A 16,139-nucleotide genomic window follows, 5' to 3' on the forward strand; every position below is an offset into this window, starting at 1 on the left:
ACGTGAGTCAATCGCGCACTAAACGTTTCTGCGAGCTTAATCGGCAGTCATTTCACGTTTGTCAAATATAGCAATTGCTATAGTGTGAAAGCAATTGTGTGCCAATTTCATTCTCGAGACTGCACGAAATATTTAGCGCGATTGATACGTAGAGCATTGAGTTTTATTGAGCGGGGTTTGTTCACCATGGAATCATTATATCTTCGTAGAGTTGATTCGGTAATTTTGTTGCGCATCGTGTTCTACGTGAAATTATGGAAAAACATGTATCAGAATGCTGAAATTCGTACCTTGTCTAGTGGTCCATGACCCATTCTCCTGGTTTGTTTGGTACCCCAAGGCGTAGGACATTTTTACCGGCGAGGCGAAGGGTGATGGTGGGGCGGCGGTGTTTACCTGGTGGTGGTGGCGTTGGGCGGGTTGGCGTAGACCTCGCGGACTTGGGTGGCGGCGGTGTCGTCGTCGAGGCGGCGGAGGTAGGTGGGCGTGTTGTGGGAGTAGTCGGGGATGATGTTCTCGTGCTCGGCGATGCACCGCCCGTTGGTGCAGTACTGCCCGTCCCCGCACGGCGAGCCCTCCGCCGCCGGCCGGTACGCCACGCAGTACCCCGAGCCCGCGTCGAAGCAGAACAGCTGCGCGCACACTCGGTCGTCCTTCTGTAAAACGTCACAACACCAACAAAAATCACTACGATTTCAATCAATAAGACAATAATATGTCCCTAGGATACGAAGGAACATTCAGAATACAGCCGACCGATGGATACAACTTAATCAACTTCTGAGTGAGGTTGAGTTGCATCGCCAAAATTTTCTCAGGGATGATAGAGGGTCTTCCCAGACACTCAAAACTGGTCATATTTTTTGCCTAACCCCCAGGGAAAAGGGGGGAGAGGGGGTCAAAGTCAAAACCTTTAAATTAGCATAACTTCTCAACGGTTTGTCGTAGAAAGATGATCTTGGTGTCAAAATTTCCAGAAAAATGAGAGCTTTCAGAATATATGTATGAAATTAATTAAATTTTAAAATTTGACCCACTTTTGGGGCATTTTACAAGGTCCCCCTTTCGTAAATTTTCGTTTTTTGAGATTTTCGGTTGTTCGGTTCGCACGGATCAAAACAAAAACAATTTCAAATGAAAGTAGAGCGTTTAAGCTTTAAAACAAGCCCAAGATGATCTTGGGGAAACGATTAGAAGCGGAGTTATGAGTCTTCAAAGTTGACGCGGCGCGCGGGAACCTTGTATGTTCCGAGTCTCAAGGTCACCTGCGCGCCCCGGATTGCCTGCAGGTTGCAAGTTTTTGTGTTTTTATGCTTCTGTAGGTCATTTTTAATGTAAATCATTCAATGAAGATAGTTTAATCAGAATTTTTTAATTTTACACAATGGGCCTTCGGCGAGGTACACCACATTAACGTCAAAAAATTTTAACTGCGTTTCAAATAGCCCCCTCAAGAATAACTGAGACTTGTCTTGAAGCTCAAAGCTCGTCTGCTTCTACGAGAAACTATTTGGCTTTACCAAGTGAGTTCCGTCAAGCGCTGTAGCTTATAGCTCAATTAAAAAATTTTAAAATTAGGGGTACCCCAAAATTTGGCATCAATGGGTTATAATTTCTAAATGGTTCAGTTCTGTATGGAGCATATGTATATTTGAACTGAGGGTCCATGGTTTCTTCTAAATTATAAGAGCAGAATCGTCATCGTCAGCAAATGTTTAATGAGGTATGATGGACATAATGGTTGATACTCTAAGCCCCCTCTCGCTCCTCCCGTAAAATTAAAAAATTTCGATTATTCTATCTTCATTGAATGATTTACATTAAAAATGACCTACAGAAGCATAAAAACACAAAAACTTGCAACCTGCAGGCAATCCGGGGCGCGCAGGTGACCTTGAGACTCGGAACATACAAGGTTCCCGCGCGCCGCGTCAACTTTGAAGACTCATAACTCCGCTTCTAATCGTTTCCCCAAGATCATCTTGGGCTTGTTTTAAAGCTTAAACGCTCTACTTTCATTTGAAATTGTTTTTGTTTTGATCCGTGCGAACCGAACAACCGAAAATCTCAAAAAACGAAAATTTACGAAAGGGGGACCTTGTAAAATGCCCCAAAAGTGGGTCAAATTTTAAAATTTAATTAATTTCATACATATATTCTGAAAGCTCTCATTTTTCTGGAAATTTTGACACCAAGATCATCTTTCTACGACAAACCGTTGAGAAGTTATGCTAATTTAAAGGTTTTGACTTTGACCCCCTCTCCCCCCTTTTCCCTGGGGGTTAGGCAAAAAATATGACCAGTTTTGAGTGTCTGGGAAGACCCTCTATCATCCCTGAGAAAATCGTACGATTCCGTGTTTAGGCCGATTTGGCCGTTTTGTTGTTCGAAGGCGATCGATGGACACAACTTAATCAACTTCTGTGTGAGGTCGGGTTGCATCGCCAAATTTGAAGGCGAACTAGCAGCGATTTCGTTTCCAAGCGACGCGGCCAGGCGCGGCGCAAAACCCCACCTGTTAAGATGCATGTAGGATACGAAGAAACATTCAGACAACAGCCGATCGATGGATACAACTTAATCAACTTCTGTGTGAGGTTGGGTTGCGTCGCCAAATTTGAAGGCGAACTAGCAGTCATTTCGTTTCCAACGACGCGGCGCCTCGCGATGTTAGGATGTTTGTATCATTGTCATGTTTGTAGTTTGTGCATAAGAACTATAGCCGGAATCACACGTTGAATGTGGCTTGAATATGGAAGTCATCGGCCCAATGCTTGAATTTTACGCGTCATGTGCAAAATTCAGGGCACCGATGAGTATTGGAGCTCAGCAGTTATCAGTTTATCTGAACTAGTGGGTTTGATACAATTTTGGATGGAAATAACTCGAATTGACGAAATTTTAGCTGTTGAGCGATGACTGTTGACTCCAATACTCAGCTGCCAAATTCAGCGTGTGATTCTGACTTATACTAAATTCCTGAGGAGAAACACCGTATACGCCCTCGGATGTTGCCGAATTAGCTTTGATAGAACACAGATTTTCTTGAAAAATATAGAATTCTTTTCTTTTCAGTCAAGTTTTTTTGCAAGTTGATCTTCCCAAGACAAATATTTATACATTTCCTTAAATTTAGTGCTTTATCGAGAGACATTTGGCAACATTCGAAAGTCCATACGGCGTTTTTCCTTAGCATGGCAGTATACGTCTCTCAATTAATTGACAATTCCTGAATTTTAAGTAATAGTTCCTCAGGATACGTAGAATTATTCAGAATACAGACAATCGGTGGATGCAACTTAATTAACCTCTGTGTGGAGCTGGGTTGCGTCCCCAAATTTGAAGGCGGACTAACAGCGATTTCGTTTCCAACCACGCGCGGCGAGGGGCTCCACGCTCCACCCGTTAAGATGCATGTATCATTAGGGTAGCTCATCTTGGTAGATGTCAGATTTTTGTTGCCCCCACTCCGTAAATCTGTTAAATCCGACTCAGGAAAAAATTCAGCTCAATCGGTGCACTTTAAACGTGCATCTTCGGGCCTCATATAGGAACGCCAGAAAATCGAAATTCTAGGATGAAACCTATTTTTGTGCAATTGAAGTGTAATTTTTTGTATAAGCAGACGTGTGTATGTATGGTTCAGTCTACGATTCTACTTGAAACCTGAAATTTTAAGGGAAGTTAATCGGAATTTTCCAATAAGAAAATTTGGTTGGAAACGGTTACTTTTCAAACTTTCGGTTTTTCGAACCACCCTAATGTGTGCGATCAAATGTGCGGTCAAATTGATGAACTTACAAAGCAGGCGCTGGTGCCTCTATCTTTTCTACACTGAGCGTCTAATGTTAATAGTTTCCCTGGTAACATTCGAGGTAGCGACTCGTCCTCGTGTGGTGAATTGTATAAACATGTCGCCGTGTCTCCACTGAAAAAAGAAGGAGATAATAAAAAATTACATCACTATGTTCTCATCAATTAAAATTATTCGAACAGGAATAAAAAAGGAAAAAAACCCACAAAGATATCTGCAATGGTAGAAATAAAAGTATTCGAAGTAATCTAGAAATGTGTCATTATTTTAATATCATTTATTCACCATCAATCGTTAAGAAAACTACGAGCCATAATCAAAAGTATCAAGTTGGGGTTGGGTATAACTTTTTGCGAGGCAAGATTTGCAGACATGAATAGAGTGTAGAGAGTATACAATAGACAAATCCTAGACATAGATATTTGTTATTTTTCTGAGGATATTTTCTAGCCTTTGGAAAAATGGAGGCAAACCAGCAACAGGCCGTATTCGATAGTAGCTTGATACATCGATTGCTTCTAACATTGAGATAACTTCAATACTCAACACCACACTGTTGAATACAATTCTAGAACATCTCAAATTTTCATCGATTTTTCGGCCTCAATATACCTTGATAAATAGTCGCAATTAGTCGAATAAAACATATGCCTTAGTGAAGGCATGCATTTCACAGTTCGTTGTATGAGTAAATATTGAAGTTATTTCAATGTGTTGAACCAGTCGGCAACAATATATTGCATCGATAGAGCGCTTGTTCGATGTATCGATTACGATTCCAATTTCGCTCGCTCGTTCCCCGTCAAAACCGCCATAGACCTCTGTTCCTGATCATCGTGGAAAATAGAGAGCTTCGTAATTTTTTTTATATTATTATTATTCTCTTCTTATTATTCTTCCACCTTATTCAATTGGCTGCAATTATTTCTCAAATTATTGGATGACACTTGAGTGAGACTTACTTCAAAAAATGATGGAAAGAGGCGACACTGCAAGGCGACCATTTGAAGCCTTTCTCCGTATGCCGGAGGTCGCTCATGATGAAGCCGTCTTCCCAGCGGCACTTTTCGGCTCCAGGACCGCCCAGATACGTGGGCGGCGGGGAACCGTCGTGAACTGCACCTAATCTGTAACCAAATCAAAGTCAAAATCTCAGTATTCCAAACTCACGACTAGATCACTTATAGTAAAGAAGAATACATTTTAAATATTTCAAAGAATGTATCTGTTGGACAATTTTACGAATTTCCAGTAAAATATAATGAAACAGATTTTTAGAAATAGATTCTTGCAAGGGATTACGATGATTTGTCTTTACAGAAAATATTACCGCAAATTTTGAAATTTTTACGGCCCTCGCCCACAGCAAGGTTTGTCAACAACATAAATTTTTTTTATTTTTCATTTTTTTTTAGTATCAAATCATTTTAATTCCCTGAAAGGTCCTATTTCCAAAGTTATTCTACTGAACCATATCGGAGGCTTGTAAAAATTTTCCTCTTTATGTTGCTATTTTAGTTGCTTTCTAAATTACCACACTGGAAAAAAAAAAACACATTGGATCCAGAGTCCAGACTCTTAAAAACATCGACAAGAAAAAAATACTCTTGATTCAATCGGATTTTTGCTTAAATCAAGAACCAAGCCTCTCAATTTGAGCGGATTTCCTTTTGATTAAAGCAAAAATCTGATTGAATCAAGAGTATTTTTTCTTGTCAATGTTTTCAAGAGTCTGGACTCTAGATCCAATGTGTTTTTTTTTCAGTGCATATTAACCGTTTAGGGTCCTCTTAGGGAACTGAGTTGTTTAAAGAACGCCCGGCTCTTGCTTACACGGCAGCTGCGGGCTGACCGTCGTAATTGATAGATAGAGCTATAGATACAGGAGACATAGGGAGTATAGAGCGATCATATTGGTTTAAATGGGTGGTGCTCATAGACCAAGGGGTGAATGATTGCCGAACTATAGATTTCTCGTGGGTTGACGTCAGTTAGTCTATTGCATACCTCCTATGTCCATTGCAACCACCTGTTTCCACCAATAATATCTCTTCATATCCATTTTGTCTTCTTTGTCTGTAGCTTCGTCAATCAATTTCAATAATGAGCCCGCTGATGCTCTTCTACACGATGTCCTCTTATTACGTCTGTTCTGCATTGCTAAGGAAGAACGCCGTATGAACATTAGAGAGTTGCCAAATTTCCTTCGATAAAATGTTTATTTTTTAGGAAAGTTGTATTTTTCCTTTAAATTTTCAGAATCTTTAGGCGAGATAGCGAACAAAATTATCTGAAAAATTGGGAGGAGAATATTCATAAGTTTACCAGGAAATTTGCGTTTTATCAAAGGAAATTCGGCAACGCCTGAAGGTTCATACGGCGTTTTTCCTTAGCACGGCAGTGTTATCATGTACATCTAAATTTCTTCAGAACTTAGGACGTCAACGTGTCCTGAGAGGCCTCATTCAAGTCTTGATGACTTCTCGTAAAAATTACAATCACTAAGCCGAAGAGTTGAAAAGCATTCGATACTTACAAGTGTCCAACTTCGTGTGCAGCCACGATGATACCGGAGAATCCACCCGTATCTTCGATGATGGCAACACTATTGACTTTTTCTAACCTCTTATTGACTACGCAAGCACCTCCTACGTACGCGAACCCTAAAATCCATCGCAATATTTTCATTAGTCGCGAGTATACTCAACAACACTTAGCAAATGAGCTACTCAATAGCCAGGAATTGTTCATCCTTTTGATGCAATTTAAATCTTCATTAGATATCTAAAGCTTTCTTCTCCAAGGGGAATTTTTATTTTTAATCACTCAAATTTTTGTTAAAAATTGAACCTCTCATTGAATTCTTTTTAATCACAAGTGTAATGTTTTCTGCTCTGCGTATTTTATTTGAATTGATTTTGGAATTCCAAATACATTAAACGTGTTTCAAAAAGGAAATTTGTATAATAATGCTCGGTTTCTAACTGTACCTAGCGTTCTATGAGATTTCTTAAAATATTTTAAAATTCAAGTACAATTTATTCCGTTCCCAACCAATTATATACAAAGATCAATAAAGTTCTTTAATCATCCATGTATTCCATGCGCAATATTTACAAGGGACATACTTTCTAAATGGGATTAATATCTGTACACACTACACATACTTAAGAATGAAATCTAAAACTCGTAAGACTTCCTACTGATATTATAAATCACACGAACAGACTTAGATTCAGAATTATAGTTAAGTAAGTAGTTAGTATTTTGAAGTATTTACATTTTGATTTAAAATTAAATCTTGTATTATGATATTTAGCATAACATTTTGCTGTTCTGTTATTCGCTGTTCATCTCGACTCAAAAAGAATGGAATCACATCCTGCAATACTAGAAACTACTATTCCTAGCCCATTCAAAACAGATCCTGTATGCATAGGAAAACTGATGACACAAGTCGTTTCTAAAATGAGCCAGTTTTAATAATTTCCGATTGCGAACTGTTTCCAAAGGAGCTTCCTGTACCATTATTTCATCAACCAATGAACGTGCAGTATGTACAAAACTATCCTTCAAATTGGTAATAGCACTCAAAATCTGAAATCAAATGTACGATTGAAAATTGTCTGCCTTTTAGACCTTTTTATCTTCTATGTAGTCATTGTGACTTTTATCGATTTATTCATTCAGCAGCAATTATTTCAGCTCATTTTAGCAGCATATCCTATGAAAAATAATCCACCCTTCAAAAGCATTCAAGTATCTTTCATTCTTTGTTTCAGGCGGAGTAAAATCATACGCCATAACGCCCAGTCTTTCCACTCCATCTGTTAACGAATAACACGAACTTTAGCCACTATAAGTCTCCAAGTAAGTTTTATTAATTTTCATAACTTTTGAAGTTACGTAATATTTTTTTAATTGCCTTAATCCTGTCGCAGAGAATTTTTTTTACCCCCACTCATATTTATTTCATCCCATTTTATGCTTGTTTTGTCAACAATCAAAAAGGAGAAAGCAGTAAAGCAAATTCTGGAATTTTTTTTTACTTTTATCTAATCTCAAAATCACCACCAGCACCACTGTTATCATATCATAAGCCTATGGAAGCATGCATGCTCATCATTCCGTAAAGTACTTTTAAACGCATTTTCCGATTTCTTAAAACCGATGGCATTCTAAAAGCAGCGTTAGTATTAAGTGTTTAGTGTAAACCCATGCAACTAACAACCATTCATTTTTCAAATATTATTGAATAGTAAAGAAATGAATGAAATGTTGACTTTCAGGCTTTGCTTGATTTTTTTTTTATTTTTCAGTATTTGTTTGACATGCAAAATCCTGATGTCTTTTGCATAATTTTATTCACCGAACTTATCCTGATTCCATAATCTTTTTATCACTTACCTGATGCGATTCATAGCATCATTCGTTCAACTCGGTTACCTCCAAGGAAACCCGATTATTCTAGTTTATCCCCTCATTTGTAGGAGTTCGTCGTTTCATTATAATCAGCGGAGTTGTCTGTGAATAACAATATTATCTTGGCGTTTTAGCTAAATTCTCGTCGTTGAAAGGAATCTCAAAAGTTTGAAATTTTACATGAGGGTTACATAAGGGGTGTAGGAGGAGGGGAGGGTTGTTAATGGTTTTGAGAAAATATGCCATCCTCCATTAAAAATGGAGACATTTTTTTTCGCTTCGCAGCTTTCGGAGTAGCCTTGTTATTTTTTTAGGTACGCTCATTTTGTTGCCCTAAATAATTTTCGCAAGCTCACTTAATTCTCCGTCTTTGGGTTTTTGGTCTGGCTCACTTATGGAGGGGACCACATTTCATGACTATTTGGAAATCGACGTATTCGCTTTTGGTTTCTCTACGAGGATGACCGCCTTTTAAAGTGCGAGTTCCGTCAAAATAAACGCTGGTCTTATTCGTATCCTCCGGTCCCACGTTGAGAATTCTTTGATAGTTAACGCGTAGCGGACGAATTCAGCCTTTGTTTAAAAAAAAAGGGGAAAAAAAAAGTTTTTACTCAGGAAGAAACGTGTTGCCTTTGATTTCTTCCTTTTGATTCAAATAATACTTTTTTTAAAATCAAGTACTTGCGTTTTTTAAGTAGAGAAACACACATTGCATGTCAACAATTCTTATATTTTACCCAATTATATTTGGATTAAATCCTGCAGCGAGGAACCACTTTATCTACCTCATCCGTCAAAGCACCAATCATCTGAGAAAAGACGCAATGCATGAGGTATTCCTTCAGTCTTGTAGGCGCCCACATGCGTTCGGCTCGGAGCGTAGAGTATGCGCTATGCGTGAAGTATTCCTGCAGTCTTGTAGGCGCTTACATACTTTGCTCGCCGACTGCACTGTGTTCGGCGAAATTAGTTGAATTCGATGAGTTAGCGTTTTTCAACTTGTTACTCCCATTAAGTTTTTGCCAACTCTCTATTGGTTATTGTATTTAAAATGAGACCAAAAAAAAAATCACCCATCTACAAAAGAAACATACTTACACATTTATTGTTTGGTGTTGACGTTCTCAATATAATTCTATGTAATATCAACGACACAAGTCATACCCTGAAGTAACTCAAACATTTTGCGTTATATATAATATACATTGACAGAGAGAAATTAAAATTTTCAGGGATTCAATTTCATTAATACATATATTATTAGAATTAAAGGGAAGAAATCAAAGATCATACGCGTCTTCTTCAGGAAGGAATCTTGTTTTCTTTTATTTTTTTCCAGTGAAGTGGTGTGTCAAGTATGCTCTAAGTCAGGTCTGTTTCGAGCAATTTTGTACAAGGTTCGGCGTCTGTACATGGTTGGGTCGGGTGAAATGTGAAATGCTAAAATGCCACAATTCTCCGCGAGGCATGCTTCGGGGCAGTGGCGATTCTTGAACTTTGGCAACACTGTTTTCCTCCATTTAAACGCATGTAAAACAATCGATTCTTGGCGAGGCGGCTTATCTCGCCTAAAATCGATATTTTCAATGGTTTTAAATGGAGAAGAGCAGCGTCGCCATTTTGCAAAATTGCCACTGCTTTGCTGCCGTGCTAAGGAAAAACGCCGCATGAACATCCGAGAGTTGCCAAATTTCCTCCTCAAAAATGTTTATTTTTGAGGAAAGCCGTGGATATTTTCCCTTGTAATTTTCTGGAACTTCAGTTGAAGTCGCAAACAGAATTATCTGAAAAATTTGAGGAAAAATATTTACAAATTTCCCCAGAAGTTCGTGATTTACCAAAGGAAATTTGGCAACGCCCAAAGGTTCATACGACGTTTTTCCTCAGCACGGCAGTTTGGGAGATCGGCTCGAAAGTGCTCGTTGCAGGCGACTTTTCCTCGTTGCATTGCATTTTTTGTATGATACATCTGAACGGCCAATGCCTCGATTTACAGTTGGTAGTTACAGTCGTTGTACAGGTTTGGATGCTCTCTTAAAAGAGGAAAGTACAGAGGGTGCAAGGTTCGATTCCAAGTAGACAGACAGTAAAGAGAAGAGACAGACTTCGAAAGTGATAGGCTTTCCTCCGAACACTGAAATCTAAGTCCGATCATAAGAACCAGAGTGTCAATGGACCACTAGACAAGGTACGAATTTAAGCATTCTAATACATGTTTCTTAACCAGAATTTCACGTAGAACACGATTCGCGCAACGAAAATTACCGAAATCATCTCCTAACAAAGATATTAACGTTTTTATTTCACATTGGTTACGAGGAATGTGAACGGCCCGCTCACTAGAAACTCAAAGCTCTACGTGAGTCAAATCGCGCACTACAACAGTTTCAAGAAGCTTCTCAATCAAGCAATGTTCATTTCACACCATTCGTTTTTCAAACTATGAGTAATTTGCTATAGCTGAGCCAAAGCGTCAAGATAGAGGTTGCCAAATTTTTTTATCGCAGAGACGTTCATGATAATGTTCAGCGCGCGATGTGAATCACGTAGAGCATTGAGTTTTCATGAGCGGGTGGTTTTAATCTACGCACCAAGGATCATTTAATATCTTCGGAGGGAGTTGATTTCGGTAATTTTCGTTGTGCGTATCGTGTTCTACGTGGAATTTTGGTTATGAAACGAGTATCAGAATGCTAAAATTCGTACCTTGTCTAGTGGTCCATTGACTCGGTTTTTGTTAAGTGGGCGTAGGTCCAAGAACTCATGAGCCCTAGCGTCCTTCATGATCAACGGAAGCCAGGGCTTATGAGTTTTTGGACTTAGGCTCGTCTAGCAGAAACCGATCCAATTAGGGAGAATATTGATTTTGCCTACTGCTATGTCTGTGACGCTCTTTGATTGGTCCTCAGTTGCAGAGCTTTAATTTGGTTCCTAAAATTGAACTTTTTTCAGTGTAAAACTTCGTAAGATACTCGTGCTGGTGTATTTTTGCATGCACTTTCACACATTGATCGTTAATTTCAAAAGACAATCAACATCGTTTGAAAATAACAGCATCTTCCGAAATTTTCATGCAGTAGTTTGAAAGAAAAGAATCAAGGAAGAAATATCTCTCTTGTCGTTTTTCTGCATTTTTGCAAGCAACTTCAAGGGTTAGTTTAACAGTGGTTGAAGAAATACGGGAATGAGAAGAAATTGGAAGTTTACGGAACGAGCTGTTGACGTTTAAAGCACACCATACTGCGAATAATAGTTTTAACACAGTCATCTTTCATTAATTTATTATTTTGCTCGCAGACGGTGTAATGCGTCGTAAGGCCAAAAATGTTATATCCTGAACACGACAGGTTAGACTTATAAGAAGGTCTTTCTCCAGGCTCGAACTGGAATTTTCAAACTGCCAGACCTCCGGTTAATTTTGTCATTTTTCGAAGTTTTTTCCCCGCATGTTCGCAGAACACTCCCCCGTGCTCCTGTATCAATATCTCGAGTTTGAGTTTGTGTGGACTAAGCTCCTTTTCTCCGTCGACAGTCACAAATCGTCATCCTCCAGGGAAGAAACGTAACTCTATTCCAAGGTTGCAAAATTGACTCGAAACATATACTTTTTACAAAATGGTGATTGTGCAATGTCCGTCCAAAACGTTGTTGAATTTTCCTTGTATTCAAAAGAAAAATTGGTCGAATTTTTAGTTTGAAACACCCAGCATTTTCCTCATCAAAGTTACTTTATTTGCAAGTCAAAATTTTGCAACATGGATATTTAGTTACATCCCTTCGTCCAGTAAACGGCGAATAGTCTTTCCCCCCTGTTTTGACGGGGTATGTGAGCTCTTCGAAAGTTAGGGAATGACACGAAAAAAATTGTGTAAAACATTCGTTGAAATTAAAACAAAATTAATTTCTGTATTTAGGCGTTTTTTATCTAGTGAAAGAAAAAAATTATTTTGAAGAAATAATTTTTGAGCGAGAAATTTTTTCTCAATTAAAAAAAAAATTAAATTTGTCATCGATACGAAAGTTACGTTTCTTTGATTTGAACAAAATTCACGCCCAAAGTGGAAAAACATTTTTTACCTCATGAAAATTTTGTTTTGAATTTTTAAGAAAAAATTGAATTGTTTCATTTTTAAATTTTGTTTTGATATTTAAAGAAAAAAAATCAAATTTTGTTTTAATTTTCAAAGAAAAAAATTAAATTTTGTTTTAATTTTCAAAGAAAGAAAGAAGGATTTTTTCTTCTCTGCGAACAGAAAGGGATTGAGAAAGAGAACGAGGAAGAGAAAGAGACAGAGAGTAAGAGAGTGAAAACCTCGAGTGCAAGAGTGTGGTGAGTGAGGAAGAGAGAGTCCGGAAGGGGGTCGAAGTGTAGTGGAGCATTGCAAGGGGTTCAAGTATCAAGTGGGTGCACGTCACGGGCGGACAACATACCTGCTGTGCCTCGGTTACAGGCCTCGCTCGGATACTGTCTTCTGCACATATCTAATCTGTAAAACCAAAAGCTCAGTTTAATTTCGCCTTCGAAAGTCAAGATACTTCACGCTCGACTCGCGGGCACGCACTCCGGGGCCGGGGCTCCCTCTGAAAAAAACTCGCTGAAAATTAAGTCAGGCGCACACGCTAAAGTACATTCGCGCAACGGGACATGGGGGTTCGTGCACTGGTCTTCGATCGGACGTTTATGTACAAAATGTACAGTCGTATTTTTCACCCTTCTGAAATGTACATTTTTCCCTGTGGTAGCACAGTTACTGAATATTTTCCCTGTAGCATTAAGCTTTCAGGGCGTTATTTCAGCTGAGACTAGAGGAAGTAACCTTTGTTCCAAAAGAAAGGATTGCGTCCCGATTGTTGAAATTATGTCGAAACGACAAGACATTACATCTTAACCATGCAATATATCGCATTTCGATGTCCTATCGGGCTTCTCAAAACTGCCAATAATCGGTCCGCTGTAGCAACTTTATTGAACTTAAAAATGTCGACAAGAATTGAAAGGAATTAAAACATTGTACAAAATTCGGACTGATTGTCCCCATCTTTGATACCTTTTTGTCGTTCTGGATTTCGAACAACCTAATTCCTTTCTTAAAGAACTAAGCTTCAAGGATTTTACATCAGCTGAATTTTAGAGAAAGTAATATTCGGACGAGGGGAAGGACCTGGCAAAGTTTACAGATTTTTTAACGATCCACAAAAATTAACAAAAATGGTCCGCTGTAATGGGCCTGATTACATAGTTCCCAGCGCTTTTGTAGGTTTCAAATCTTAAAGACTCAAAATTCATTTATCCTTTCACGGATCATTGTAGCATTTACATCATCTAAAAAACACGGTTCCCTCTCTTTGCCCGCAGGTTTCCCCCCCCCCCTCTATCTCTCAGTATGTGTTCAAAGTTGGCGAGGTATCAAACGGCGACATATAAGTGCAATATGTTTCTGTATCATTATTTCGGCGACAGTACAGTTTCTCGACTATCTCTACTTTTTCGATCTTGAAGGTTTCAGACTTTGAAACATGCTCGTAATGCTTAATTTATACATTCGTGCTAAAATGTGTAAGAGAATAATACACTAAAATTGCCCGAAAAATTTAACCGAAAAACAGAAGAAAATGGGCAACCAAGGCTTAAATCAAACAAACAGAATGCCTGAGGCGTTTCGAGGCGGTTTCTACCCCCTTCTCGACCAAGAAACAAAAAATCCCGGTCAAAGAGAGGGCTGCAACTCCCTTGTGGTTACTGTTTGTTTGTTATCAGCCTTGGTTGCCAATTTTCTTCTGTTTTTTCAGGGTGTAAAAGAAGATGAAACAGCTTTTCCCTCAGCGCCAGACAACGGAAAGCCTTTACGGCTCCTGTCGAAACCACTATTTGTAAGTTGAGTCCACAAGAAAATGTGTGAACAGGGTAAACCCTTTTGAATTATTTTGCTCTTTTATCTTCAGAGGTATCTCTTTTATTTCTTCGTGCATACCGTATGTTGATGACCTCAACTAGAAATTGCTAGACTTTTGGACAAAAAAAAAAACTCCTAAGGTGACCATCCAACATTTTTTAGTATAACTCCCTCTTGACGATGAAAAATCATACAAAATTTTAAGAATTAATTTCAATTTTTACTTGATGGAAAAGTTGTAACCAAGAGCGAAGGTAAAAGGTTACGATGATGCTGACACACGTTTTCCAACAAACGTAATCGAAGCAAATGTACGATTTTGTTTGCAATGTGTCAATAATGACTTCGCCCCAATGATGGGAGTCAGTTATTTGAAAAAAGTACGATGGCCTGTAGTTAATTTACTAAACACAGACCAGAAGCGTATATACAGCTATCTCCCTTGAACGAAAGCAATTTCCGATTCCGGAAGGCCGCTGCTGCGTTTGAAAAACCCATCACCTTTGAAGGCGGTCATTTGAAATTCAATACCTTTTATCATTTTATTTACAATCTTTTTAGCCGTTTTAAAACTCGGAGACAATTAAATGAAAAGAAAAATTTAATTGTTAGTCTGTCACCAAGTATCTCATGTAATAAAATGCATGTGAAGTGAGACAAATCTTGATAGTAGGTATCTGTGTGGGTGCATGAAGAAATGCGAATTTTCATCGTTGTTGGTGTGAATTTAATTCCGCACCCTGATTTTTTAAAATCAGTGTTTGGCACCACAGCGAGCTCTTAGTAGATTTTGATTGACGATATTACTCTCGGATCAGGATTTTGAAGCCGCCAACAACGTCGCCTTCAATTGGAGTGATATGCAATTAATGTGACTTAAATGTAGATGAAAATGCCTTCTAATCCGGCTGTATCACAACGAATTTATTTCGTAAGTTTTGTGTTGTTGCATTTTCCTTACACTCACGAGCTCCAAATTACCTGTGTACTTTTTTCTCTCAACGCCAAGTTTATTCTTATAAACGTACGTAAAAAGCGTAGGTCTCCTCTAAACCGCCCTTTCAAAGAGAAAGCGTTCTTAGTACGGTACATTGTCGCAAAGATCCAAACTTATACAAAGTTTTGGACCGTCTCCGTGAAAAGTGAAAAAATCGGACGGATATAATGATAATCAGTCTAACCACATTCGATTTTGGCTGATTTTTTCTCATGTTTTTCGTTCAACAGACGTCTAAGGAACATTATTGGCCTAACATTTTGTAACAATATATTTCATAATCATAGAAAATTCATACAGAGGTTCCAGGCGTCACATCCGGCGATTATTTGTTTAAAAAATTAATCACGAGACTAAATAACTAAACTTGAAGTAGTCGACATTGAGCAATTAGGAACTACAATATCTGGCTCACCTGTAAAAACACTGATATGCATAGGGAAACTAAAAGTATATAAGTTGTTTCTAAACTGTGCCAGATATTATGGTTCCTGATTGTAAAATGTAGTGCAAGTGTAGTTAGACCAATCCTGATATATCCGTCCGATTTTGATTCCTTTTTTTTCTGTGGAACTGAAATATTCCTTCAGCGAACTGACAAGTGCTCCAAACTTAGATCCTATATGTTTGTAAGTCTGGCAATTTTAATTACTCATTTTTTAAGCCAATACATTGTTGGTTAAATCTGACTTTAAAAGCATGCATATTTACAAAATGGACGGAACCTGGCGCAACATTCCGTGATATCGTAAGCAAGTTGGCAACACTGTTTTTCTCCATTTAAATCCATTAGAAATATCGAATTCAGCTAAGGCAAACTGCCTCACCAAGAATCGATTTTTTTACATACATTTTAAAGGGAGGAGAAACAGTATTGCCAACTTTTAAGAATCGATACTGACTGAAGGTAACTTGGTCATGAAATGCTTTCATGACCCAATAACTAGAGGAGTTAAAAATGAGCAAGAACAGCAAACGTTCCACTCTTTGTTTCGGGTTCATCACGAAGGGT

The 16,139-nt window shown here is 38.4% G+C and overlaps 2 protein-coding genes across 4 annotated transcripts in view; one reads left to right on the plus strand and one right to left on the minus strand.

Annotated features, from left to right (window-relative positions):
• Positions 1-16,139, plus strand: part of LOC109030819 (homologous-pairing protein 2 homolog) — a 58,066-nt gene that overhangs the window by 26,190 nt on the left and 15,737 nt on the right. The window contains exon 2 of the mRNA XM_019041990.2: positions 7,597-7,684. The gene's annotated coding sequence lies outside the window, so the exon portion shown is untranslated. The remainder of the gene's footprint in view (positions 1-7,596; positions 7,685-16,139) is intronic.
• sona (sol narae) overlaps positions 1-16,139 on the minus strand; it is a 172,296-nt gene that overhangs the window by 14,510 nt on the left and 141,647 nt on the right. For 2 of the 3 annotated variants that reach the window (XM_019041946.2, XM_019041966.2), the window contains exons 10-14: positions 12,668-12,723; positions 6,351-6,477; positions 4,777-4,941; positions 3,802-3,928; positions 397-656 (exon numbers count right to left, since the gene is read on the minus strand). In XM_019041946.2, the coding sequence (XP_018897491.2) occupies positions 397-656; positions 3,802-3,928; positions 4,777-4,941; positions 6,351-6,477; positions 12,668-12,723 (735 nt within the window). The remainder of the gene's footprint in view (positions 1-396; positions 657-3,801; positions 3,929-4,776; positions 4,942-6,350; positions 6,478-12,667; positions 12,724-16,139) is intronic. The other variant, XM_019041957.2, reaches the window with a different exon arrangement.

Source organism: Bemisia tabaci, chromosome 5, assembly GCF_918797505.1.
Source record: "Bemisia tabaci chromosome 5, PGI_BMITA_v3".
Taxonomy (NCBI): Eukaryota; Metazoa; Arthropoda; class Insecta; order Hemiptera; family Aleyrodidae; genus Bemisia; species Bemisia tabaci.